The 27904-nt window shown below is 48.8% G+C and overlaps 1 protein-coding gene across 1 annotated transcript; it reads left to right on the top strand.

Moving 5' to 3' along the window:
• Positions 1–70: 70 nt before the first annotated feature.
• Positions 71–23861, top strand: LOC142823081 (killer cell lectin-like receptor subfamily B member 1B allele C). The gene is made up of 6 exons (XM_075913371.1): positions 71–146; positions 8260–8358; positions 8767–8934; positions 13629–13783; positions 14307–14419; positions 21297–23861. Exons 1-6 carry the CDS (start codon positions 71–73, stop codon positions 21418–21420), a joined length of 735 nt encoding a protein of 244 aa, XP_075769486.1. The 3' UTR covers positions 21421–23861.
• The last annotated feature ends 4043 nt before the right edge of the window (positions 23862–27904 follow it).

The raw sequence follows: 27904 nt of genomic DNA, 5'->3' as shown, positions 1-27904 counted from the left end.
GTTAATAGGGAGCCTCCTTTCCTTGCTCTAAACCCCAGGCTGGAAATCAAAGCAGGGACTCGCTTGGGCAATGGAGGGCTACACGGTATTAAACCTCCGGTCAAGGGAGAAGCAGCCAGACTGTCCTGCTTTGGCTGCAGCCCAAGGTAAGTGACTGAGCATCATCCCAGAGCATTTTGCCACACAGCAACTACTGGGGGTGGCTTCTTAGGGACCCAAGGGAGATGAAATTAACTGAGAGTTAGGTGCCCAGCTTCACTGGGCCGCTCTGACAGCCCAGGGTGGGGCCTTTCCCTCTTCCCCCCTCTCTGAGCCATGACACGCAAAGTGCCCTGGGATGAACAGACAATCCATGGAGTGAAACACAACTTACTGCCAGAGAGTGAGTGAAATTACTCCCTGCACTTCCAATGGCACCGCTAAGGGCTTGTCGGGCGAACACTCAATTATCGCCCTGCGATTTCCTACCGAGAACAGCACCATTGACTTCTGGCATGTTCTACAGCCGTGCACAGTGAACGTGCCCACTGGGAAGGTATCAAACCAACCGAGCACCCAGTAAACGTTGGGGCCATGACAAATGACAGGGGTGCTGCATGACTGGCCACCGGTATGTGTATTTTCCCTGGCCACTGAGTGCAAACCATTGGATAGGAGCATGCTGCTGTCACAGACAGTGGAGAATGGGCTGTGATGAAATCTAATGTCCATGGGCATTCAGGAGGTTCCCACAGTGTAAGATCTTGGTCTGAAAAATGACCGATTCTGCACTTTTGGTAATGACAAGGTAGCCAGATGAGGTGGCACCAATTGAAAATGAACCTCAGTGGTTACAGCCGCTAATTCTTTCCTTCCATTCCCAGCGAGGACTGGGGATTATATGGCATTACATCCCTCCTTCTACTGAATTTTAACCACAACCACAGCTGCATGGCGGCCCTTTTCATGCTCACTTTCTGCAACTGTCCCAGCTGTCAAGAAATCCTTCCCCTTGTGAGATCCAGGGCCCAGGAGGCCTTGCTCCTCTGTGGTGTCTGGAGCTCCTGAACCCCAGGATCTGGGTGTCACTGGGAACTGGAGAGCCTGGGTAACTCCAAAAGGGGCCTGATTTCTCTCCCCTCTCCCACTGGAACTAGGATCTGGGGCCCAGCCTGTCTGGTGAGGTCTTTGCCTTTCTCCCTGCTGTCCCTCCACCCAGATCCGGGGGCTTCTTGCCTCCCTGCAGAGTCTTACTCCTGTCCCCGTGTGGGTCAGGATCTGGGGAGACGGGGTCTGTTCCTACAGGGGAGGCTGGGAGGGAAGGGATGGGTTTGCTGGGCTATGAAATCTAGGGTTGCCAGATGGTTTAACCAAAACTACTGAACACCCCCCCCTCCCAAAAAAATGGGGAAGAATTTTGTTGAGGAAAAAAAGGGGGAGACCAAAATTGTTGAAAAAAAAAGAAAAGGACCCTGAGAGTTGTTAATCAAAAAAAATTAAATAATAATAATAATAATAATAATAATAATTAAAAAAAACAGCATGGCCCCCTTAAGAAATGCTTTTGAGACTTTTCGGCCCTAACAGGCTGCCAACGACCGTTCCGTCTGCCATATTGTGTCCCTGCTCCAGGCCAGACAGTTTCCCTGCAGAACTTGGTAAGCACCCAGGATTTTTGCCTCCTGTCCATGAAAAAAAATCAGAAAATACCAGACATTTTAGTGATACCAGACACTTGGCAACCTTAGTGAAATCAGCCCCCAGCGGGGAAGGACTGGGAGATTCCCGTGGTTGGGCACAGGTAGGATCAGGCAGGTCAAAGCCTAGTAGGGAAGGATCCTGCCCTGGGATTCCACTGGGGGACGAGTTCGATGGGACCTTTAGAGGCATTTTTTTAACATCTTGTTTCCATGGAAACAAAGAGCCTGTGATCTGTCCCCAGGATGGCTCAGTGCCGGGAAGGGAAACTCCTAGTTCAGCTCCCCGCACGGCCAGGCACTTGACCTGGCCACCCAGGGAATGGGGAGAGGGCAGGGCTGAGCCGGGGGTTGGGGGATCAGGGCAGCTGCTCCTTGGGAGAGATCCCATCATGGGAACAACAGGCGTTTGCAGCCCCAGAACAAGGAGCACAAGCTGGACACAGGGTCTGGAGCCCATAAATGGCATTTCCAGTGGGATTGTGGATTGGGCCCCAGTAGCGGTGACCCCAGGGCAAGCTGCAGTTTAAGCCCATTGCTTCTTGTCCTGTCCTCAGAGGGCAAGGAGAATAATTTTTCACCCTCCTCCTTGTGACACCCTTTTAGATACTTGAAAACTGCCATCCTGTCCAGTCTCAGTCTTCTTTTTTCCAAACTAAACAAACCCAGTTCTTTCAGTTTTCCCTCATAGGTCATGGTTTCTAGAACTTTAATCATTTTTGTTGCTCTTCTCTGCACCTTCTCCAAATCTTTCTTGAAATGTGGTGCCCAGAATTGGACACAATACTCCAACTGCGGTCTAATCAGCACAGAGAGCAGAAGAATTACTTCTTATGTTTTATTTCTGTTATTTCATCCCAGATATTTGCGTTTTTGGGGGGAGGTTGTGGGGTTTTTTGTTTTTTTGCAATAGCATCACACTGTTGATTCATATTTAGCTGCTGGTCCCCTCTGGCCCCAGATCCATTTCGGCGGTATTCTTTCCTAGACAGTCACTTCCCATTTTTGTGTGTGAAACTGATTGTTCCTATTGAATTTCATCCTATTTGACTCAGACCATTTCTCCACTTTGTCCAAGTCACTTTGAATTATCACTCTGTCCTCCAAAGCACTTGCAATCCCTCTCAGCTTGGTATCATCTGCAAACTTAATTAGCGGACTATACTATTATCTAAATTGTTGATGTAGATATTTAATAGAACCCATGCCAAAACTGATCTCCGTGGAACTTTTCCAGTATAAAATACACTTTTTGGGATTCCCATTTAAAAATGTTACTAAAAAAATTAAATGGAAAAATGTTAACAATCCCTTTTTTAAGAAATCTGAAATAAAAATTATCTTCATAAAAATAACATTGTATTTTTGAAAAATGAAATCTTTTAAATAAATCACGTACATTTTCCTGTCATTTAAAAAATATGAATTAAGAAACCAAGCAAGGCTAGGTCTTATGTCTGCTCGTTTGTTAATAACTGCAGATGCCTTTTGCACAGTATGTAGTTCTTGTGCATAAATAGTTGCATATAAAAAGGTAAGTTTAGATGTTTGAAATAGTAGCTCTACATTAATTTGTCTGTGAGTTTTATCTGAATAATTTTTGCACGTTCAGTCTGTCTGGTGTATGGTTTCATCTGCCACTGAAATGCAGCAGTTCTGGGATGTACCATATCGGCAGTTTAGCAGCAACACTTTAGAACAAGAACTAAAGAAGAATACCATAACCACAGTTCCAGAAATAGGTGTTTGTTTTTGTTCCAGTGCTAATCAGATAGGTCCTACAATCTCTAGTAATGCCATTTTTAGAAGTAACTCTAAGAGATGGATATTTATCTGTAGGACATTCAGAATTCTTTATCTGACCACAAAAACTTCAACCTCCGACGTTCTGCCTGAACATCTTGACTTCATCCCTCTATTCCTATTGTTTCATTCAGTACTTCCCATGAGAGATTGTTACAGCCCACACTGAGGCTATGTCTAGACGACAGAGTTTTGTTGGGAAAACGGCCATTTTTCCGACAAAACTTGAGTTACGTCCACACTGCAAGCACGTTCTTTTGACAGTAAATTGAAAGAACAGAGGGCTTTTTGCTCAATTGGTAATCCTCATTCTACGAGGAAGAAGCCTTTTTGCGAAAGAGCTCTTCTGAAAAAACACCCTCTTTCCTGTCCACATGCCTTTTTGCAAAAGAGGGAAGAGGAAAAAGCACAGGTGTCCTGGTGGCCATTCTGTCCATAGCAATCACAGCTTACATGCGGGAAAGAGTGCATGCAGTCTGGATGCTATCTTTAGAAAAAGCACATCACTTTTTCAATGCTCTTTTGCAGTATGGACGCTCTCTTGTGCAAGAAGTTTTTTTGGAAGATCTCTTCTGAGAAAAGCTTCTTGCACAAGACGCCTGCAATCTAGACATAACCTGAGGTAAATATGCCCTTGCAAAGCCCTCTGCTGTTTGCTTGATTTCTGAGAAAAGAAATGGAGGCGTTCAACAATTAAACCATTTATTTCAAAACTCTCACACTTCAGGTCCCTCCGCTCCTCACTTTTTGCAATTCACAGAGTAAGCTTGAAAAAACAGCAGAGAAAAACCAAGCCATTTGAAGGACATCCGGATTCCAAACACTCTTTGTCTCTTTAGGGCCTTGTTATTTGCACAGAGACCTTTGCTTTCTGTTCACCGCATAGCCCTGTTACCACTTGTTAACCAGTACTACAGCACCCTTGTGTACTGCATTATTTATTTATTTATTTTGAAAAGCCAGCAGATGAATTTTTATTCATTGCTCTGTTCAAGTTCTCAGAATACATCTTCACAGGCTAAACAGCTCTTTGGGACACCTGTTCTTCCTACAATCATTCCTCCTACAGTGGCATCTCCCCGATATATAAAATCAAACAGAAACATGTATTTTGTGATCACATTTTGGAAACATTATGGAGACAGGTGCGAATCTTGAATAAATTATTAGCGAGTTACGTATGAACTCTTTGCATGGAGCACTCCATTGAAAGACTCCGGTCATCTGAAGAAGTGGGCTGTGCCCACGAAAACTCATGATCCCATCTAGTCTATAAAGTGCTACCAGACCTTTTGTTGTTTTTTTAAGTTTATCCTGTACAGAATAACTCAGCTACCCCCTGAAGCTTCCATTGAAAGAGTAAATTCTCATTCAAATCAATGGACACAGCTGGCCGGGACATCTTTAAAGACCAGGATGACAGAGGTCCAATGATGTAACAGTGGGCCCTTGGGTCCCAGGAGCAAGAGTGCCATGTAAGGAGGGCTTGGGGGCAGTTTGAACCCATCTGGATTTCATACTTGAGGTCTGCTTCAAGTGCATGTCCTCCAGAGACAGGTCTTAATTGCAAGAGTTTGACTGCTTCCAACTTTGCCTTGAGGCAGGGAGTTTGCTTATACATAGAGGGAGGAAAATGATTTAAGATCACAAAAGGCTGGGCAGTCCAGTAACTGAAGGATCATTAGATGATCATGAACACATTGCCAGGGACTCCACTAAAAGCAGGGATAGGGGGACCTTTTTTGGGTCGGGGGCCACTGACCCACAAAAAATCAAATAAGAAGCAAAAAAACCCCCAAACCTGACTGATGTGGCCCCCAAATGAGGAGGAGAAAGACACTCCCCATGTTCTCCTATCCCCTCACATGCCAGAGCCTGAGGGGCAAGCTAGTATATTTTGTGTGCACCAGCCCTGTGGAGAGATGGTGGAGGAGCTGGGGCACTAGCATCAGCTTCCCAATGTTATGGAGAAGCCCTGAAACTCAGGGACTAGATCCAGGCAATCCAGGGCTGCATCCAGCCCATCCAGGGCTGCATCCAGCCCCCGGGCCTTAAGCTCCCTACCCCTGACTTACAAGATAGGGGAAAACCTGCATTTGGACCATGGCAGCTCAACTTATACATACATGATCTTGGAATTAGGTAACAATGAGTTGGCAAAATTTGCAGAGGATACAAAATTACTCAAAATAGTGGAGTCTCAGGCTGACTACAAGGTGTTAGGCTGCTTCTACACTGGGAATGTTTGGTGACTAAAATGCTGTTGACAAGCAAAAGCTGCCCAAAATGAAAACCGATCCACCTGGTTTTTCTGCATCCTGCTGTCAACATTTCATGGCCACACTGCCACCACCCTGTGGAGAGTTAGCGCAAAGCACTGTGAGTGAGCAGCCCGCAGGGCAGTGTTGTGGGGAAAGCAGAGCTGATCCCTCTAAATTCTCCTACGGCCTCGTCAGCTGCTGGAGCAGCATCCTAAGCAGCTCTGTGAGCTGTCTATGGTACTGGGGCACGTCAGAGCAGCATAGCGTCTGTCCTCTTTCCCCCGGCTGCAGCAGCTGGCCTGCCGCCATGTTCCTAGCTGTGCAGAACAGGATCATTCCAACGATTAGCTCATTGTTTTTTCCCCAGAGAGAGCAGTTCACTCAGCCGACAGACACTTCCCAGAGGAGAGGAGCGCCTGCCTGCAGGGCAGCAGAGATCAAAACACTGAGCAGAGCCAGCAGGGCAGGCCTTGTGGGATGCTGGTGGAAGCTGGGTCAGTTGACAAAACAAACAGCAGTGTTTATACTGGCTCTTTGGCAACAATAAAGGGAGGTGAAAAGACAAAAGTCTCTCATGGGGTGGAAGGTTTTTTGTTGCCAAAACCGGGTGGTTTTCCCAACAAAGGTCACATTGCAGTGTGAATGCTCTTGCTGTTTTGTTGGCAAAAGGCATTTCACAAGGAATAAGAGAAGTTGAAGGAAAAGTGTTCTTTCTTCCACTTCCAGCCGTGTAGACAGTGCCAAAAGCCTAATTAAGCTATTTCGACTTAAGGCACACAATTGACATAGCTGAAGTTGTGTAGCTTAATTTGACTGTAGCCCTGCTGTGTAGACATACCCTTTGTTTATTTATACTGTCTACACCAGTCCTGGAACAGAGGTGGTCACAGATGGCATGCAGACAAACTCCTCTTTCAGGAATCTCAGCCCATGCACCCTGGTTTGGTTGTAGAAAGCAATGCATAATGTGACTCTAGTTAGAGAAATTAAGGCAGACAGCAAACTCTGGTACTGCTGCAATAGTTCCCCCACAAATACATTACTGCATGCCACAAAATGAACAATAATATTTCTTCAAAGAATGACCAGTGTTCACACCATAGCAAAATTTTTTTTATAAAATTATGTGTAACAGCATCACCTAGTGACTCTGCCATAACAGTGTTTATAGGACAGGGGTCAAAACACAGTACGTATATTGAGAACATGAGAGAAAGGCTAGAGAAGGAAGTTAAGGGGATGTGTCACAGGAACACAAGGTGGCACATGTTAGGTGAACAATTTGGAGGTTTCCTAGTTATGGTTTCTTTAAACAAAGTAAGCTAAATTAATTCATCATTAACAGGCCACTTAATTAGCCATAATTACTAGGAAGCTTACATGGGTGTCATATTAAAGGGGAAATTTAAGAAAGGATCTGGAAGAGGGCTGAGAGTGGCTTTACACAACGATTTCAGGAGGGCCCTCCATGCTTACAAGCCAACCAGGAGAAAGGTGCAATACTGCTGCTCTGAGAAATGGATGAAAGAGGCTTCCATTGTTACAGCTGTCCCTATTGTTCTATGGAAAGAGGAACTCCCATATATAGGGCTGCCCATAGAATTTATGGGGCCCTACGCAGTGCTATTAAATCAGTGCGCCCATACCTGATGGCAACCAGAGGGAGTGATTATTTTTAGAGATGTGATTTTATAATCTTCAGCAACACACTAATAAAATATTTTAAAGAAATTTGTAAAGTCGGGTTCTGTTGACTGACACAGTGAATTCCGAAACTGACAGACTCGATCTGGGGTTGGCGCCTGTCTGTTAAATGGTTTCATTGCCACTTGACTGGCTCTCTCACGGGGTCAGTGCTCTGCTAATATTCTAGCAGGCTGTGACGGTGAGTCAGGGTTCCCCCTGGTCCTGCAGCCCCATAGCAGCAAGAACAGACTCAGCCAGCCAGTAGAATAGAGAGGGTTTATTGCTTATCCAGGATACAGCACAGCACAGACATGATGTGCTTATAGGAGTCAGGGCCAGGATGCCTCAGACCCCTTGGGTTAGGAGTCCATTGCCCCCCCTAGACCCTCAGCCCAGGCTGTTTCCTTCATATTTCCCAGCCAGCAACTGACCCTTCCCCCGAAACCTCCCTTCCTTTGTTCCATCCCTGCTCTCAACCGGTCAGACAGGTTGGGTCTTTGCCTATGTGACTTTAGTCAGCCATCCTGCTGGTCAGTGCAACAGTTACCAGCCAGTAGGGGTCACCCCCTGCCCACTACATAACAGATTCTTTTTCATTTGTAAGTTAATGAGCCTCTCTGGAGGAAGCAAAGCCACAGAACGGAGATAGGAAGAGTGGACATTAAAACCCAGTGGTGCCCCAGATTCTCAGGTGCCCCATGCAGCTGCAAATTCTACATATGGGCAAGGAGGGTCCTACCCATGTCAGGAGGCTGCAATAAACTCTGAAGAAGTTTCTTGTTATTTCCCGCAATGGGGGCTGATGGTGTTTCTCCAAATAATGCCTCTTATAGGTGCCCCTCCGTGTCCCCAGTGGCATCGCATCGCTATAGGGGTCGGCTGGGCTGGGAACATCATCCTAATAATAGCTGTGATAGCGCTGAGGATTTGGGGTAAGTAGCACCGATCTGTTTATCCATTCGGGTTCAGTGGTGCATCACGAATTCTCTTCTCATCCCCAAATCTGAAGGATATTCCGTTCCTGATCCCAGTCCGTTTGTGAATGAAACTCTGGGCATTACATCCCCACCAGGGGAAAATGTTACAGGAATAAGGTGTAGGTAAGAAATGGATGCATGAAACTTGTGTGACCCAGCTAAGATTGGTTACATGTGGGTGGAGGATAGAAATGCACCAATATTGTACAGTGAATGGGATTTTTCCCTTCCAGTCCTCACCCTAGCTGGGATGGATACGACACTGTCTGATGATTTTACACCCTGCTCCTCCCCCCATTGGTTTTTCATCCCTAAATAGCTGCAAGAGACGTGATTTTCATTGACACCGATGCTCTTTCGCAGTGTTACAGTTGTATATCTCTGCTAGAGGACAGACCAGGGTGGCTCTGAACACATCAGAGAATAATGAAACCAGAATTGTCAATAGCACTGAAGGCAGCTCCAGCCTGGAGGATTTCCGGTCTCGCTTGAAATCAATTCTATGTGAGCCCCCCAATGGCAGCTCAGCAGGTAACGGCAGCTCCTACTGTCCCAGAACCGTGACTCACTGTCCCTTAAAGAGTTTGCAGCACAATCACTGTTACTGAAAGCCTTGGTACCATGTGAAAGGGGCACAGTCAGCTCCAAATACAATGGACCAGATGCTCATTCCTACAGGGGTCTCTTTATGTACGTTATGCCAGAGTAACAATCCCCAGGCATTCAAAAATGATGCGTCAGACCCTAAAAAAATTGTGAGATTGGCTAATTTTAGGAAAATTATGAATGCAGGGTTCTTTATATTTGCCTTCTGAGCCTTTAAGTTGAACTTGGGTTGTGCTTAAAAAACAACCAATAGTCTGGTAGCACTTTAAAGACTAACAAAACATATAGATGGGATCATGAGCTTTTGTGGGCACAAGTGAGTTGTTTTTTTAAGTTTTTCCCATTACAGACTAACTTGGTTCCCCCTCTGAAGCTTTTGGGTTGTGCTATCAGGCTTTTCTGGGACTTACGAGGACCAGAAACTTTCTTTAATGAAACTGACATTCTCACCTAATCTCATGACTCCAGGGGCTGGGGTTTCAAAGAAAACACTAAAACTCCACAAGTGGTGTGATAATGTGTGTGCTGGTAACATTGCTAAGTGACAGGGTAAAGGAGGCGAGTGATGAAATTCTTTTTTTGTCAAACGTCCAGGGGGCAGAAGGTTATTTCAATAACTGGAAGAGTTAAATGTAACAAGCTGTGAAGATTTTCATGTTGCAACAAGGCCACTTTTTGGTCAATCCGCTCTCCTTCGAACTACAGCAAGAAAACAATGGTTAGAGAGCAGGGTGTTTTCAAGTAGACAAGGTGCTTTTTAATATGATGTCATGCAGTGGTGGCCGCCCTGTGTCTCTGGAGCTACATGTGGCTCTTCAGAAATTAATAGGCCGCTCCTTCCTGAGTCTGTGGCTGGAGCCACAGGTGCCAAATTTCTAATGTGCCAGGGGGTTCTCCTTGCTTAGCCCCTGGCTCTGCCCCAAGTTAACCCTCCACATACTCCACCCCTTTCCTATATGCCCCTGTTGTGCTTAAAAGAAGCACTTGGGATCTTTTCCGGGGATAAGGCAACACACCACATTTATTGAACATACATAGATCAATCAATACTTATCATATGCATATGACACATTACACTCATGCACTCACACACACACAAGCACACTCCATTTTGTTGTTACCAAAAGTTGCTTCCCCTAACTGCACTGGCCAGGTGAGATAGATGGGGCAGGGGTGGAGCCAGGCTTCTGAGGATCCAGATCGATGCTCCCATGTTGACAAGATGAAAACCTGGGGTCCCTCTGCAAGATGCCTCCTATTTATCCCTCTCATGCAGCCAATTAGTCAACATCTTGCCTTTTCTAATGCTGCTTCAAAGAGAGTTCTTCCTAGGACAGGCACTTGCTGCTGGACTCCCAAGGCCTCTGTATGTCCAGTCTTCTTAATGAGCTCACTGCACAGGTAGGCTGTGTCTACACTGGCACCCTATTCCGTAATAGGGATGCTAATGTAGCACTTTGGAATAGGCAAATCCGCGGGAGATTTAAATATCTTGGTTTCCCCTCTGAAGTTTTTGGGTTGTGCTGTCAGATTTTTCTGGGACTTACGAGGACCAGAAACTTTCTTTAATGAAACTGACATTCTCACCTAATCTCATGTCTCCAGGGGCTGGAGTTTCAAAGAAAACACTAAAACTCCACAAGGCGTGTGATAATGTGTGTGCTGGTAACATTGCTAAGTGACAGGGTAAAGGAGGCGAGTGATGAAATTCTTTTTTTGTCAAACGTCCAGGGGGCAGAAGGTTATTTCAATAACTGGAAGAGTTAAATGTAACAAGCCCCCAGCTCCAGCCCCCATCCAGCCTCCTTCAGTAAGGCCCCACAGCCTCCCCAGCCTCCCCAGCAGAGGGCGTGCATCCCCAGCCTCCCTGGTCCTGGAGCATGGTGAGGGCAGGTGAGGGCAGGTGCTGGGAGTAGCAACACTCCATCCCCAGAACACTTATAACAGGTGTGCAGGGGGCAGAATGTGGGCGGGGCCAGACTGGCAATTTAGCCTTCTCTGCCGATTATACCCGATGCTCAGGGCCACCCCGGTCTAATGCTTTAGGTGGAGCAGTGATGTACTATACACCTCATGCTCCTGTCATTTTTATTTGTCATCAGTCCCATTGGATGGGTGCAAGATAAATGCTGTGATTGTTCCTTTCTGCACCAGTCTGAGTATTTACTCTCTTGGCTCCTTTTTGTGTATCTCCACCTGTTTCTCATCCTGTGTTGCATTTGTTAGCTCACTGGGGGGCAAGGATCGTCTTACTGCCCACGGGTATGTCTACACTACAGAGTTTTGTTGGAAAAACGGCTGTTTTTCCAAAAAAACGTGCAGAATTTCCACACTGCAATCATGTTCTTTCACAAGTAAATCAAAACAACAGAGGGGTTTTTCCACAATTGGTAATCCTCATTCTACGAGGAAGAAACCTTTTTGTGAAAGAGCTCTTTTGCAAAAAGGCGTATATGGATGGGGAGTTGGGAATTTTTTTCAGAAGAAGAGGAAAGAGGAAAAAGCACAGGTGCCCTGGTGGCCATTCCGCCCATAGCAATCACAGCTTACATGGGAGAAAGCATCCATGCAGTCTGGACACTCTCTTTTTAAAAAGTGCATTACTTTTTCGATGCACTATTACAGGGTGGACGTTCTCATGTGCAAGAAGTTTTTGCGGAAGATCTCTTCTGAAAAAACAATTCTTATGCAAGCCTGCGGTCTAGACATAGTCAGTATGTGCAACATCCAGCACAAGGGGACCCACGGTCATTTGTGTGGCCTCTCCCTCCTACGCTACCACAAATGATGGATCACTGTTGATTTGTATTGCAGCATAGCTACATGACCTAGCTGGGAATCAAACCTCCCTTTGTGACAAATATGTCAGTCTCCCCACACCCACACACCTCTTAACAAGACAGCCCTTGTCCCACAGAGTGTGCAATCTGAGGCCATTTCTACACGGCCACTTCACTGTGCTGCAACTTTCTCCCTCCAGTGTGGGAGAAAACCCTTTCCCCCCCAAGTGCAGCAAAGTTTCAGTACTGTACTGGGCAACCAGTGCTGGGAGCTACGCCCCTCTTTTAGGTGGAAAACAGAGAGCACGGAGATAGACCTCACCCACCACTGTGGCTCTGTCCACACTTTTGCTTTAAAGCCCTACAGCAGCACTTTAAACACCAAAGTGTCAGTAAAATAAATACTAATGCTCAGCTGTGTGTGCAGAGTAGAAGCAGTGACCTCTAGTGGTCAGAGTAATTCGCATTGCTAGAGCCGATAATTTGTTAGTCTCGGGCTACGTCTACACTGCCGGCTTCTTGCACAAGAAGCCTTTTGCACAAGAGTTTTGCACAAAAACTTCTTGTGCAAGAGCACATCCACACCTCAAAGTGCATCACAAAAGTGATGTGCTTTTGTGCAAGAGAGCGTCCACCCTGCATGGACATTCTTCTGCAAGAAAGCTCTGATGGCCATTCATAGAATTCATAGAATGGCCATCAGAGCACTTGTGCTTTTTCCCATTGAGGTTTCTTGCTAAACATCCACACTTGCCTTTTTGCGCTACAGCTATTGCGCAAAAGGGAATTATGCCTCGTAGAAGCAGGTTTACCTACACCGGCAAAAGCCCTCTGTTCTGCCGTTTTACTGCTGATTTACTTGTGCAAAAGTGCATTTGAGGTGTGGACACTCTGCAGGTTTTTGCACAAAAACAGCCATTTTTGCACAAAAACCTTGCAGTGTAGATGTAGCCTAAGGCTACGTCTAATCTACGTTCTATTTTCAAAATTCCGTGGGAATTTGCATATCTTCTTCCAATCTCACTTTTGAAAGCAGAGTAGTCTGGATGCATTTTTTTCAGGAAAAAAAAAACCCTTTTTCAGAAAAAATCGCGTAAGCCTCAGTTTTTAAGGAAGAGTGGGTAAGTAAAAAACACAAAGTAAAAGAAGAGTCACTGCATATGTCCCTATTTTTCTACAAATATGAAGGCAAAGAGCATGTTTATACATCGGGAAGGATAATACCTGCTTTGGCGGACTCTTAAGCTATCTTTCCAGACTATAGAACCAAAGGGAAAAAACATGCTGAAGGGTAATGCTATGGCAGAATTCCTTAACCACCAGTGTACAGCCATTCCAGATCCCTATTCATTTTTACTAATCCCAACACTCCCCCACTCTCATTAAAGGAAGGATCCAGGTGCTCTTCCTTCCTGCATACTGGCCAGTGGGGTACCTAGGCTAGGGGCCCTGGCTCTACCTGTCCAGTACCTTGTTCCACTGGTCTTGCTACAGGGAGATAGTAAAGGCAGGTCGCACACAGGGTTGGCTACTGTGCATGTGCGGACACATGCACCTGATTGGAGGGGACATGACCACCTCTGGAAGAACAACAGTGATTAGAAGGTTTTACTCCCTTCCAAAACTATATGAAATCCTCCCTCTCCTCCAATAAAATCAGTATTTCCATTTTGCGTTCCCTCCCCCAGCAGAAAATGAAAAACAGAAACCAAAATGTGAACTTTCACTTAGGTCAAACAGCATTTTCCATTAAACAAGAGCTTTGAACAAGAGTTTGCAGCCGGTTGCCAGTTGCCTGTTCAGAACTGATGACACCTCTGTTCCCATCTCTCCCTGCAGGGGGCGCCGGGTGCAAACTTTGCCCCACAGGCTGGCTGCTGCGCGGGGACAAGTGTTACTGGCTGTCGAAAGGGCCTAACAACTGGAACTGGAGCCGGGACGACTGCTGGGGGAAGTGCTCGCGACTGCTCGTGCTCCAGAGCCAGGAGGAACTGGTAACAAAATGCAGGAATAATACAAGTGTAGCTGGAGAGAGACAGGGCAGCAGGGTTTATCCAGCCTGGGTCTATCCCTCAGCCTCCTTTTTTTCCAGTTCACCAAACTCCAAACCGTGGGGAGGGGATCCTTCCCTGCTGGGCACCTGGCTGAGGCACACACGGCTCGGAACCAGAACCCCGCAGCAGATTAGTACAGATTCAGCAGATTGCAACTTTAAACATCTCCCATAACGTACGTCTCATGAAGCATCTTTGTGTTATGCATATTCATATTCCATAAAATATGCAGGCATATTATCATATTACCAGGTCTGCATAGAGAGAGACACATTTCTCTGCTCCTGCTCTGGGATCCTGCTCACTCAGGGGTAGGGGTGAGTTGGCTCAGCTGCTAATGGGTTCGCCTGCTGGCATTATGGGCAGAGCCACCGAAGCTCAGAACTGACATTTAACGGGAGTGCTAAGGGAATTCCAGCCTGTTACAGCCAATTCACCTTCCCCCTCTGCTTGCCCTTCACAGGATTTCATACAGAATGTGACACAAGATGGAAAAAACGTCTGGATCGGACTTAAAGTGACACCCCCCGGGGGGAAGTGGACCTGGGTGGACGGCTCCCCGTTAGATCCAGCCCGGTGAGTGCTGCCTGTCATTTCCTGTTTGAGAAAAGCTCCCATTGCGTAACGTGTTACTATGAAACAGGCAATGTCTGTCTTGCAAGTGGCTCACACCTAAAAGATTTACTAGCCCAGCTACCTAGGTTAAGGGCATTGTCACTGCGCTGGTAAAGGCCGTAGTGTAGCTGCAGTTCTACCAACATGCCTGTGCTGATAGCTGTGTAGCTTATGCTAATCAGGGGAACAGGCATACTGGTAGATGCATTTATTTGTGGACATAACTGTGTCTGCACTAGAAGGTTTCCTGTGGAAATTTACCTCCTAGTGTAGATAAGGATGAAAGTGCTTGTATGGCCCCCATTACGCTAGTACCAGAGCACCTTACAACCTTTACTAGTGTAATCCCCTTTTTCCTCCCTGGGTTACTTGGGAGCTGGTCACACTCACAGGTGTGCCTGGGAGCCTGGTGTTTTTAACATAAAAGGAGATCCTGAGTACCCCAGTGGTGATGTTGTTTAGTTGGGGAAAACCCTATCCACCCCCTTGCTGCAGTCCCTGTCTCATAAAGAATATGCAGTGGCAGTGCCTCCACCTGGCTGACCCTGTACACACTTAATGGTGTGCCTTGGGAACCTCCAGGAATACAATTATTCCAGCAATAATCTGGATCTAACTCCAGGACAACAATTATAAATAATATACATCTAAATGATTACATTAGAATGAACACACCTTTACTTAACTTAAAGAAACAGGGTTTAACGGATTAACAGTGAATAAAATCAATTAACAAAGTACACAGAAGTAATAGGAACGTATCTAGCTCTCAGCTAAGACTGTAGAGCAAACTCATTCTGCTTCTCCAAGAAATGTCCCGGGGGGTGCTCCCCTGTGGTGACCCTTGTGCCAGCGATTGGAAACTTGTTGCAGACCTCGGCATGGGGCACTTAAAACACTCACAAAAACTAAACTGGCACTGAAGCGGACCACGCTGAAGCAGCCTTCAGCACTGCTGCAATTCCCTCAGCACCGTGACACAGAGGTCCACTCGGTGCTGCAAACACTGCTTTTCTGCCCACTTGCCTCTGTCTCCAGCACCGTCAATCTCTAACATTAACCCAGACACAGTATCTAGGACTGGAGAGTCTCTTCTCAACATTCTTCAGCTACCCAGAGAAGACCTCCCTGGGAGCTGGGACCTGCAAGGCAGATTCATAGTGCACCACCCCCGCACTGGTACGGGCAACCATGGCCATACCCCCCACCTCCATTTGACAGGCACTGGCCACCATGGGACCTCTGGTTCTTGAGCAGGCAGCACCCTCCACTCCAACGAGAAGAGACGTCAGGTCTCCCCCACCTCAGACCAAAGACGCGGTGTTGACGGTGGAGGATGAAGGACCTCCCAAAGAGGGGGAGCACAAACTCATAGGTGATGGGCAGAGGTCCCCTCTTCATAGCTCTTCCTCTTTCCCAGCTTCACTGACTCCAGCTGATGACCAGACACATTTTCAGGGGCTGTTCAAATGAGCGGCCATGCTCCAGGAAATCAATCTCCAAAAAGTTCAGGAGAAACAGCACAAACTCCTATGAATCCTGCAGCCCTCCACTCTCATAAAAATTGTGCTGCCAATGGATGAAGCCAACTTGGAACCGGCTGACCCAATATGGCAAACACTGGCATCAGTACCCCGATGAATAAAAGGACCGACAGAAAGTACTTTGTACCAGCCACATATAGACTTCCTATTTTCCCATCCACAGCCTGCCATTCATCACTGAGTCTGTGCTGCAGGACCAGGACCTGTTTGGACAGAAGTTTTGTTCCTCCTTGACTCCACAGGTTCAGGGACCCCGCGCCCAAGCACCTCTTACACTTGGAGGTGCAACTTCTGTCATAGATGGGAGTAGTGCAGCTAGTCCCACCTCCTTATCAAGGAAGAGGCTTTTATTCTGATTATTTCCTTACCCAAAAGAAAACAGGGGGTTGGAGACCAATACTTGATCTCAGGGGACCCAACTAATGTCTATGCATTCAAAGGTCCAAGATGGTCACTCTTGCCACAATGATACTGGCTCTAGACAGGAGAGACAGCTTCCCAGCCCTTAAACTTCTACAGCTCTGAGACTGTGTCTAGACTGGACCCCTTTTCCGGAAAAGGGATGCAGATGAGACAAGTCGGAAATGCAAATGCAGCGGGGATTTAAATTTTCCCCGCTACATTTGCATGAACGTGGCTGCCGCTTTTTTCCGGCTCAGGGCTTTGCTGGAGAAAAGCGCCAGTCTAGACAGGTATCTTTCGGAAAATAAAGCCTTTTCCAAAAGGTCCCTTATTCCTCTTAAAATCAGGAGTAAGGGACCTTTCGGAAAAGGCTTTATTTTCCAAAAGATCCCCGTCTAGACTGGCTCTTTTTTCCGGCAAAGCCCCAAGCCGGAAAAAAGCGGCAGGCATGTTTATACAAATGAAGCGGGGAAAATTTAAATCCCCGCTGCATTTGCAATTCCAACTTGTCTCATCTGCATCCCTTTTCAGGAAAAGGGGTCCAGTGTAGACACAGCCTGAGAGTCTTCTCCAAGCCATTAGCAGGAGTTTTAGCATAGTTCCATCACCGGGGTGATTATATTCCCCTACCTGGATGACCGCTGCCTAATCAAGGGTACCACTTACGAAGAGACACTAGAGATGGGAAACATGGAAATCTCTTTATTCCAGTGCCTGAGTCTGCAGATCAACGTCCAAAAGTCAACACTGGAGCCAACTCAGACCGTAGAGTTTATAGGAGCCCTCCTAGACTACACAAGTCAGGGCAACATTGCTCCAATGCAGATCTGACACATTCACCTCTGTTATCAATAGAGTCCAGCTCAGCCCTTTAACTACAACAAGGACCTGCCCCCAAATTCTTGGGCATATGGCTACCACAATGTACTTGACGTTTGCCAGGCTACACATGCATTGCCCTTAGACCTGGCTTGCCACAGTGTATATCCCCTCCCGCGATGGACTGAGCAAGAACTTCAACAAGTTCTCTCTTCCCTGCACTGGAGGACACAGACCCAAACTACCCTTCAAGGTGTTCTATTCCACCAAGTCCCTACAACTTCTCTCAGCCACAGATGCCTCCCTAGGAAACACCACAATCCAGGAGAAATGGTCTTAAAAATCTCTACTACACATCAACCTATCAAAACTGAGGGCGGTATACAACGCCTGCCAACACTTCCTCCCGCTCACTCAGAACAAAGCCATCTGGGTTCTCATGAGACAACACCACCTGTCTGTTTTACATCAATCGACAGGGAGGAGCATGGCTGCAGAAGCAATACAATTATTTAATTGGTGCAACTGCTACAAAATTACACCTATTGTGGTTTACCTACCAGGTTCCCTCAATGTCATGGTGGAGAGTCTCAGCTGCCATGTTTCCAAACAGCACGAGTGGGAAATAGACACTACCATTCTCCACAAGACCTTTCACAAGTGGGGACACCCTCAAATTGATATTTGCATGACTCGTGTGAATCGCAAATGCCACCAGTTCTGCTCCAGGGAGGATACGGGCATCCTGTGAAAAGCTTCTCTTCTAAATGGCTGTCTGCCAATCCCGCACATACTGTGAATAATGCATAAGATACACGAGGACCCATCATACATCATGCTTATAAAACCAACGTGGCTCAGACAGACTTGGTTCCCCTACCTCAAGAGACTGGCTCTCTGCAACTGCAAGCACTGCCACACCACCCCAATCTGTCATCACAACACGGTTGCAAGCTACATCCGGATCCAACAACGCTTCACCTCATGGTTTGGCTGCTCCGTGGCTCCATCAAGGCAAAAACACCTACTCAGGCAGAGTAAAGCAAATATTAATAATAATGAATAGCCATTGGCCCATGACCAGAAAGACTTACCAGCACAAATGGAAGTGTTTCTCTCTAGGGTGTCAACAGAGACAACAAACTCCACCTACCTAAGTACCTATTTCCACCCTACTAGACCACTTACTAGACTTGAAGGAATTGGGTTTATCCCTTAGCTCATTAAAGTTCCATTTGGCTGCCATCACATTCCACGATTCAATAGAGGTTCCTCACTTTTTCCCCACCATATCACAAAACGCCTCCCCATGAGCACTGACAACACATATCCCCTGGTTAGGGACCTGCACCACGTGGGACCCTAATCACATTCTCACAGAGCCTGCCAAAGGTCCCTTTCGAACCATTGGCCACATGTATTGGCTTTGGTGTATCAGCCTATTTGGGACAGTCTAGACAAAATCGTTACTTTATCTCTTGGTTCCTCCTGGACCTGAGAATTCAGGATCAGGGTCATCTCCAGCATCTAAGCCTTAAATTGCTGTACCTGGAGGTATGGAAGCTCTCTGGCTGAATCTGTTGGAGCTCACCTGTTTGGTCCAGTCAGGGACATTCCCAGTGGAGCGAGGGGGAGGAAATATATTAAACATTTGCTTGTTCCAGGGAACCCTGGTGACACTGGCTCATTCATTCTGCAGCTTCCCGGTCTCAGGTTCTGTGGATGGGAACAGCTGCGGATGCATCAGAGGCAGAAGGATTGAGTCTCAGAAGTGCAGTGGTAGCTTCAGATGGATCTGCCAGAAGGAAGCTGCCGTGATATAACAGTGGGATGAGGGAGCCGTGTTTGCCTTCTACCACCTTGACTGAATTAATAAGCCAATCACCTGTCCAAATACTCATGATACTATAGCCATTTTTGTTAGTCCTAAGATGTCAGAGGACTTCTCCTTTTTAACCTAATACTGCTCATCCTAAACCAGGGGTCGCCCACTCTTGGTTTGAGACACGCATATGGCTCCTCTGATGTTTCATGGCTGCTCCCACCCAGTACAATCCCATTGGCCTGTTTCTGGCCAATGGGAGCTGCCTGTCTCAAGAACCAGCAGCACAGGACGCACCAGTCGCCCCTCCCCACTGGCTCTTCTTCACAGAGCACATGGCCCTGCACCCTGTGTAGGGGCAAGATGGAGTCCTGAGAAATATGCTGGGCTGATGGCTGGGAGTGTCACTGGTAAGCCTGCCTCTGGCACTCCAGCCTCTCCATCCCCTCGGCACTCTGGCTCCCAAGGCCACATAACCCAAACCCTCTGCCCCACTCCTGAGCCCCTACCCTCTCCCATGCCCTGTCCCCACTCCTCTGCTCCAGATCACAATCCCCGCCTGCCCTAAGTCACAACCCAAACCCCTGCTCTATAATCCCTTGCTCTAGTCCCAATCCAAACCCCCACAGCCCAATCCCGTACCTCGTGTCTCAACTGCCTCCTTCACCCAAACTCAGTGAAAGCCAAAAAAGTTTCTTCACCCCTGCCATAAATAAAGACAATTTTGAAACCTTTGGTGTGTGACATAATCATTTTACTGTGTTTTAAAATGAAGCCTGCTTGGCCAAAAAGTCCGGAATTGGGGCCCAGCCGAGATCTGGCCACAGTGTCATAACACTCCTGCACTAACAAAAACTCGCATCCTGAGCCCATCATACACCAGAATCCCCTGCCCTGAGCTACTTATAATCCTGAACCCACATTCCTGCACCCTGACATCTCCAGCCTTCTGCCATAATATTGACTGAAGACAGTCGGAATGGGTGTTCACCCAGCAGGCAATGTATGTGGATGTTCCCTTCCCTAGGGCATAGCCCTCCTCCCTTTTGCTGGAGATGGACTCATCAGCATAGGGGTGAGGTGCACACTTGGGAGACCTCAGGGCACAGGGACTTTGGTCTCAGCGGAGCTCTCAATTCATGTCAGCGTCGGAGAGCTGAGAGCATCCGTTGGGAATGCCAGACATTCCAGGCACAGTTGGAAGAGAGACGTGTATTGGTCACGACAGCCCCTGTCCCAAAATTATTCCCCACCCTTGGCCTGGCGTGTGAAAGGCCTGGCGTGTAAAAGTCCTGACACTGACGTATTCCTGGCCTGGGTGTTGACACAGGCAATTGGCAGAGCCGCAGCATGGTCACCCATATGTGCTTTGCCCTCCCATTCTGCTGTTGGCCAGCAGGCCAGGGAGCATGCAGCACAGGCAGAGCCATTCTGCCGTCAGCCAACTGTGAGCTCTGCCCTCCTCCCCCTCTCCATAACTCAGGCTTGGTCATTATCTCATTGGAAGGACCGGGAGCAATCACTTGCAGAAGGAACAATGGAGACCGGCCCTTTAAAATTGTCCGACAAGCTGGGCTGCTCACATCCCTTTTAGTACCCACCCTGCCCCCTCTGTCACACCAACATGGTCAGAGGGAAGTGAAGGTCAGTGGGTGAGCAGGGCCCTAGATTCTTTGCCATGGAGGCTGGACTGCCAGGAGACCGCTGGACTGACTTGACGGGCTCTGCTAGAGGGAAACCGTCCTGCTGCCCACGCACACCCCATTGGAATGGGCACAATAAAAATCCCGAAGCACAAGTTAGAAACATGTTTTTCTGTATGTAGGTGCCTAAAGCAGCTTCTCAGAACCTTGGTGGATCCAGCCCCAATTGTTCCCGGGGATGAGTCCCCAGGCTCTCTGCAGCGTCTGTGACTCAAGGTGCATGGTGCAGGTTTCATCCCACCCTCGCTCAGACTGTTTTCAAGGGAAGCCGAGATGCGGGATCTCAAGGTGGCTGCTTCCAATCAAAGAGCACTGGGGTCACTGATCCCATGAGATTCATCCTGCATTGTTCCTTGCCAGAGACCCTCCCACCTCCTCCCACCTCCTGGGCCATCTACTCACCTGCTGCTCTGCCGGAATATGACAGAGGTGAAGGATAAAACCAAAGTCAAGCTTCCCAGTGGAGTGAGGGGGAGGAAAAATATTAAACTTAAGGGCCTTGGATTGTTAAAGGGAATCACAGTGACACTGACTCTTTCATTCTACAGCTTCCCGGTCTCAGGTTCTGTGGATGGGAACAGCTGCGGTTACATCAGAGGCAGAAAGATTCAGTCTGAGACGTGTGGAGCTACTTACAGATGGATCTGCCAGAAGGAAGCTGCCATGATATAAACAGTGGGATGAAGGAGCCGTGTTTGCCTTCTACAGCCTTGAGTGAATTAACAAGCCAGTCTCCTCTCTAACCAAATACTCGTGATTCATTTGTTAGTCCCTGAGATGTCACAAAACTATTCGCTTGTAACCCAATACTGCTCATCCTAAACCAGGGGTCTGCAACCTATGGCTCACACATCAAATATGGCTCACTAGGGAGCCAAATACATCTCTTTTGAAACTTAAGCCCAGCCCTCCTCTCCCCCCACCTATTCCTCCCTGAGAAGGAAGCTCGTGCTGGCAGTACAGCAAGCCTGAGCAAAACAATTCAACCTCAGACACAGTAGGGAGCCCCGGGCAGACTCCCCTCCCTGTCCCATATTCACATGCCACTACAGGGCCCTTTGTTTTTCACACTGAGCCAGGAAGGGAGGGGGGCAGTGGTGTTTCATGGCTGCTCCCACCCAGTACAATCCCATTGGCCTGTTTCTGGCCAATGGGAGCTGCCTGTCTCAAGAACCAGCAGCACAGGATGCACCAGTCGCCCCTCCCCTCCGGCTCTTCTTCACAGAGCACATGGCCCTGCACCCTGTGTAGGGGCAAGATGGGGTCCTGAGAAATATGCTGCGCTGATGGCTGGGAGTGTCACTGGTAAGCCTGCCTCTGGCACTCCAGCCTCTCCATCCCCTCAGCACTCTGGCCCCCTAGGCCACATAACCCAAAGCCTCTGCCCCACTCCTGAGCCCCTACCCTCTCCCATGCCCTGCCCCCACTCCTCTGCTCCAGATCACAATCCCCGCCTGCCCTAGGTCACAACCCAAACCCCTGTTCTGTAATTCCTTGCTCTAGTCCCAATCCAAACTCCCACAGCCCAATCCCGTACCTCGTGTCTCAACTGCCTCCTTCACCCAAACTCAGTGAAAGCCAAAAAAGTTTCTTCACCTTTGCCATAAATAAGGACAATTTTGAAACCTTTGGGTGTGTGACATAATCATTTTACTGTGTTTTAAAATGAAGCCTACTTGGCCAACAAGTCCATAATTGGGGCTCAGCCCTGATCTAGCCACAGTGTCATAACACTCTTGCACTAACCCAAACTCGCATCCTGAGCCCATCATACACCTGAACCCCCTGCCCTGAACTACTTATAATCCTGAACCCACATTCCTGCACCCTGACATCCCCAGCCCTCTGCCATAATATTGACAGAAGACAGTCCGAATGAGGATTCACCCAGCAGGCAATGTATGTGGCTGTTCCCTTCCCTAGGGCATAGCCCTCCTCCCTTTTGCTGGAGATGGACTCATCAGCATAGGGGTGAGGTGCACACTTGGGAGACCTCAGGGCACAGGGACTTTGGTCTCAGCGGAGCTCTCAATTCACATCAGTGTCGGAGAGCTGAGAGCATCCGTCGGGAATGCCAGACTTTCCAGGCGCAGTTGGAAGAGAGACGTGTATTGGTCACGACAGCCCCTGTCCCAAAATTATTCCCCACCCCTGGGCTGGCATGTGAAAGGCCTTATACTGACGTGTTCCTGGCCTGGGCTCTGACACAGGCAATTGGCAGAGCCCAGCATGGTCACCCATATGTGCTTTGCCCTCCCATTCTGCTGTTGGCCAGCAGGCCAGGGAGCATGCAGCACAGGCAGAGCCATTCTGCCGTCAGCCAACTGTGAGCTCTGCCCCCCTCTCCATAACTCAGGCTTGGTCATTATCTCATTGGAAAGACCGGGAACAATCACTTGCAGAAGGAACAATGGCGACCGGCCCTTTGAAACTTGTCCGGCAAGCTGGGCTGCTCATGTCCATTCTAGTACCATACACCTACTCCTCTGTTGGAGCAACACGGTCAGAGAGAACTGAAGGTCAGTGGGTGAGCAGGGCCCTAGATTCTTTGCCATGGAGGCTGGACTGCCAGGAGACCGCTGGACTGACTTGACAGGCGCTGCTAGAGGGAAACCGTCCTGCTGCCCACGCACACCCCATTGGAAGGGGCACGATAAACACCCCGCAGCACAAGTTACAAACATGATTTCTGCATGTAGGCACCCAAAGCAGCTTCTAAGACCCTTTGTGAATCCAGCCCCAACTGTTCCCTGGGATGAGTCCCCAGGCTCTCTGCAGCGTCTGTGACTCAGGTTGCATGCTGTGGGTTTCCTCCCATCCTTGGGGCTCAGACGTCGTTTGAAAGGGAAGCTGAGATGCGGGATCTCAAGGTGGCTGATTCCAATCAAAGAGCACTGGAGTCACTGACCCCATGAGATTCCTCCTGGATTGTTCCTTGCCAGAGACCCCCAACTCCTCTCACCTCCTGGGCCATCTGCTCACCTGCCGCTCTGCCGGGAAGTGACAGAGGTGAAAGATAAAATCAAAGTCAAGCTTCCCAGTGGAGTGAGGGGGAGGAAAAATATTAAACTTAAGAGCCTTGGCTTGTTTCAGGGAAGCACAGTGACACTGGTTATTTATTCTGCAGCTTCCCCGTCTCAGGCCCTGTGGATGGGAACAGTTGTGGTTGCATCAGCGGCAGAAAGATTGAGTCTCAGACGTGTGGTTCTAGGTTCAGATGGATCTGCCAGAAGGAAGCTGCCATGATATAACAGTGGGACGAAGGATCTGTGTTTGCCTTCTATAGCCTGGACTGAATTAACAAGCCACTCGCCCGTCTAACCAAATGCTCCTGATACTGTATTTACTTTTGTTAGCCCCTAAGATGTCTACTCGTTTGTAACCCAATACTGCTCATCCTAAACCAGGGGGCTGCAGCCTACAGCTCACAAAGCAAATACGGCTCACTAGGGGAGCCAAATATGGCTCCTTTGAAGCTTTAATCCAGCCCCTCCCCCTTGTTCCCGCTGCCGGGCTGAGCAAAACAATCCAGACCAAGGACACAGCATGCCCTACCCCCCGCATGCCACTGTAGGGCCCTTTGTTTTATCACACACTGTGAGCCAGAAGGGGAGGGGGCAGGGGTGCCTCATGGCTGCTCCTGCCCCCAGCACAATCCCCATTGGCTGGTTTCAGGCCAATGGGAGATGCCTGTTTCAAGAACAGGCATTATGCAAAGCACCACTTCCCCCACCCCACCCCTCGTCCCCCTTAGGGTCTTTTTCACAGAGCACATGGCCCTGCAGAAACATGTCTTGCTGGTAAGTCTCCTAGCCAGCATCTCCCTCCTCGCCAACATAATCCAAATCCTCGACCCCACTCCTGAGTCCATGCCACCTCCCAAACACTGCACCCCACAATCCCCTCCTGCCCTAGGTCACAACCCAAACCCCTGCACAGTAATCCCCTTTCCTAGGTCACAATCCAAACTCCCGCACCCCAATCCTGTGCCTCAGGTCACAACTGCCTCCTTCACTGGAAGTCAGTGGCCTTCAACCTCAAAAAGTTTCCTCACCCCTGCCATAAATAAAGACAATGTTGAAACCTTTTGTGTTGGACATCATATTTTACTGTGTTAAAAATGAAGCCTGGCCAACAAGCCCCCAATTGGGGCCCAACCCCCGACTGGCTGCAGCACACTCCTGCACCTCTCCATACCCCAACCCTGAGCCCATCATACACCTGAACCCTCTGCCCTGAGCCCCTCATATTCTTCACATCCTCACACACCTACACCTCTGGTCCCCTGCCATAACAATCCTGCACTCCCCACATGCCAACCCTGTGCCCTAACCCCCTCATACACCTAACCCAGACTCGCACCCCCACATCCCCAGCTCCCTGCCATAAGGCTGACAGCAGACAGCCTGAATACCTGCATGAAGCTGGATTTGACTAGTTATGATGGAAACTTCAAAGAACTGTGCGAAAAGCTGCAGCAGCAGAAGTCCCATTAAATAAAAGTCTGTGAGGACAATGGCTCATTGATGCTCTTATTAATCATGTCAATGATCAAGAATAGTAAGATGTTGTATATTCTCAGTCATGCCAATGAGTGTTCTCATACGGCTCTTTGCTGACCGCTTGCTCTGAGTTTGGCCGGAGCAGGGCAGACCCATGCTGCAGCTGGGCCCCTGGAGTCTGGTGCTGCCTGGTTCCCGTGATGTCCCTTTGTGATGTCACACTGGGTGTTTGGGGAGGGGGGAGCAGGATGCAGGCCAGCTGAACTGCCCGGGGGGAGGGACCAGGAAGAGCTAGGCACTACCAGATCTTGGGTTTTCCAAAATGTTACTGACACTGGGCTGTAGACAAGCTGGTTTGTTATTGTAGGGTTGCTGGTGAGCACTCCTGTGCCCATACCCCATCCCAGACCCAGCACCCTACTCCTCTGCCCCAGATCACAATCCCCTCCTGCCCGAGGTCACAATCCAAACTCCTGTACCATCTCCTACATCTCAGTCCACTGCCCTAGGTCACAATCTTCTCCTGTCCTAGGGCTGCCAGATGGTTTCAGAAAAAATACCGAACAACAACAACAAAAAATGCCAAGTTTGCTGAGCAAAAAAAAGTACCCTGAGCATTGTTCAGCCATTTTGCCTCCCTGCGCTGGGCTGGACAGCTCCCCAGTAAGCAGTAGGGTTGCAAGGCTGCCTCCGTATTGAGCCAGACAGAGTTTTTCGCCTCTTGGGCATGAAAAAAAAAATCAGAAAGTACCAGACATTTTAAGTGTCCAGTATTTTCTGAATGTTTTACCAGACAGGAGGCAAAAATACGGAACCGTCCGGTTCAATACCAGACACCTGGCAACCCTTGCTCTAGGCCACAACCCAAATCTCTGCTCTGAAATCCCTTGCTCTAGGTCACAATCCAAACTCTGACACCCCAATCCCTGTACCTCATGTCTCAACTGCCTCCTTCACCCAAACTCAGCAGCCTCTGACCCAAAAAAGGCTCCTCACCCCTGCCGTAAATAAAGGCAATGTCGAAACCTTTTGTGTTGGACATCATAGTGTACTGTATTTACAAATGAAGCCTGGCCAGCAAGCCCCCAGATGGGGCCCAGCCCTGGCCCAGCCCCCATCTGACCATAGCATCATAGCACTCCTGCACCCCCCCATCAACACTGAGCCCCTCAGATACCCAAACCCCTTGCCATGAGCCCCCCCCCCACACACCCCAACCCAGACTCCTGCACCCCAACATGCCCAGCCCCCTGCCATAAGGCTGACAGAAGACAGCTTGAATGCCGGCATGAAGCTGGAGTTGACCAGTTATGATGCAAACTTCAAACAACTGTGCAAAAAGCTGCAGCAACAGAAGTCCCATTAAATAAAGTCTGTGAGGACATTGATGTGCTTATTAATCGTCATGTCAATGATCAAGAATAGTAAGATGCATAATCTCAGTCATGCCAATGGGCGTGCTGATATGGCTTTTTGCTGATCATTTGTTCTGAGTTTTAGTGTAGTTTGGCTCTATGGTGTGAGAAGGTCGCTCACTCCTGCCCTAGGACCTGGGGCCAGTGGCCTGCTGACTTGCCCATCGCTGTCTGCCCAGCCTAGTCTCCAAGCTCAGTGACAGCCCAGACGCAGTGTCCTCCCTCGCCAGCAGGTTGGCCGGGGCAGGGCAGACCCATGCTGCAGCTGGGCCCCTGCAGGTTTGTGCTGCCTGGTTCCCGGAGGAACCCCCCCCCCACCTCCCGTCCCTTTGTGATGTCACGGGGGGGGGGGGGAAGGTTGCAGGCCAGCTGAACTGCCCTAGGGGAGGGGAGCAGGAAAAGCAAGTGGCTGCTAGATCTGCTTGGGTTTCCAAAATGTTACTGACTCTGGGCTGCAGACAGGCTGGTTTGTTATTGTAGGGTTGCTGGGGAACACTGACACTGGGGACTGGCCAGTTTGTTATTGTAGGGTTGTGGGCAAGCACTGGGGCTACGGACAGACTGGTTTGTTATTGTAGGGTTGCTGGGGAGTGCTGATACTGGGGACAGGCCAGTTTGTTATTGTAGGGTTACGGGCAAACACTGGGGCTACGGACAGGCAGTTTTGTTACTGTAGGGTTGCTGGCAAGCACTGGGGCTGTGGACAGGCAGTTTTGTTATTGTAGGGTTGCTGGCAAGCACTGGGGCTGCGGACAGGCAGTTTTGTTACTGTAGGGTTGCTGGCAAGCACTGGGGCTACGGACAGGCAGTTTTGTTATTGTAGGGTTGCTGGTGAGCACTGGGGCTATGGACAGGCAATTTTGTTATTGTAGGGTCGCTGGCAAGCACTGGGGCTACGGACAGGCAGTTTTGTTATTGTAGGGTTGCTGGCGAGCACTGGGGCTGTGCACAGGTTGGTTTGTTATTTTTTCCCCCCCACTTGGCTGTGAACAGATGCTGTTTTTCCAGAGTCATTTTCACCAGATTCCTCCTGGGGCATCGGGCCCTTCTCTACACCCCTCTGGGGCAGCCAGAACAGTCCAGAGGGGCTCTATTTCCCCCAGCCCAGAGCAAGGGCACAGACCACTACCACTGCAACAGGGGCACCCAGCCCTGGGGTGACCCCACCCCATCACAAGAACCCCACCAAGCATGGGATGGAGGGATGAGCCAGGGCAGTTGCTGCCAGAGCCCATGTGT

This window comes from Pelodiscus sinensis, chromosome 32 (genome assembly GCF_049634645.1).
Source record: "Pelodiscus sinensis isolate JC-2024 chromosome 32, ASM4963464v1, whole genome shotgun sequence".
NCBI lineage: Eukaryota > Metazoa > Chordata > Testudines > Trionychidae > Pelodiscus > Pelodiscus sinensis.
This window is presented reverse-complemented; position numbering and strand designations above follow the sequence as displayed.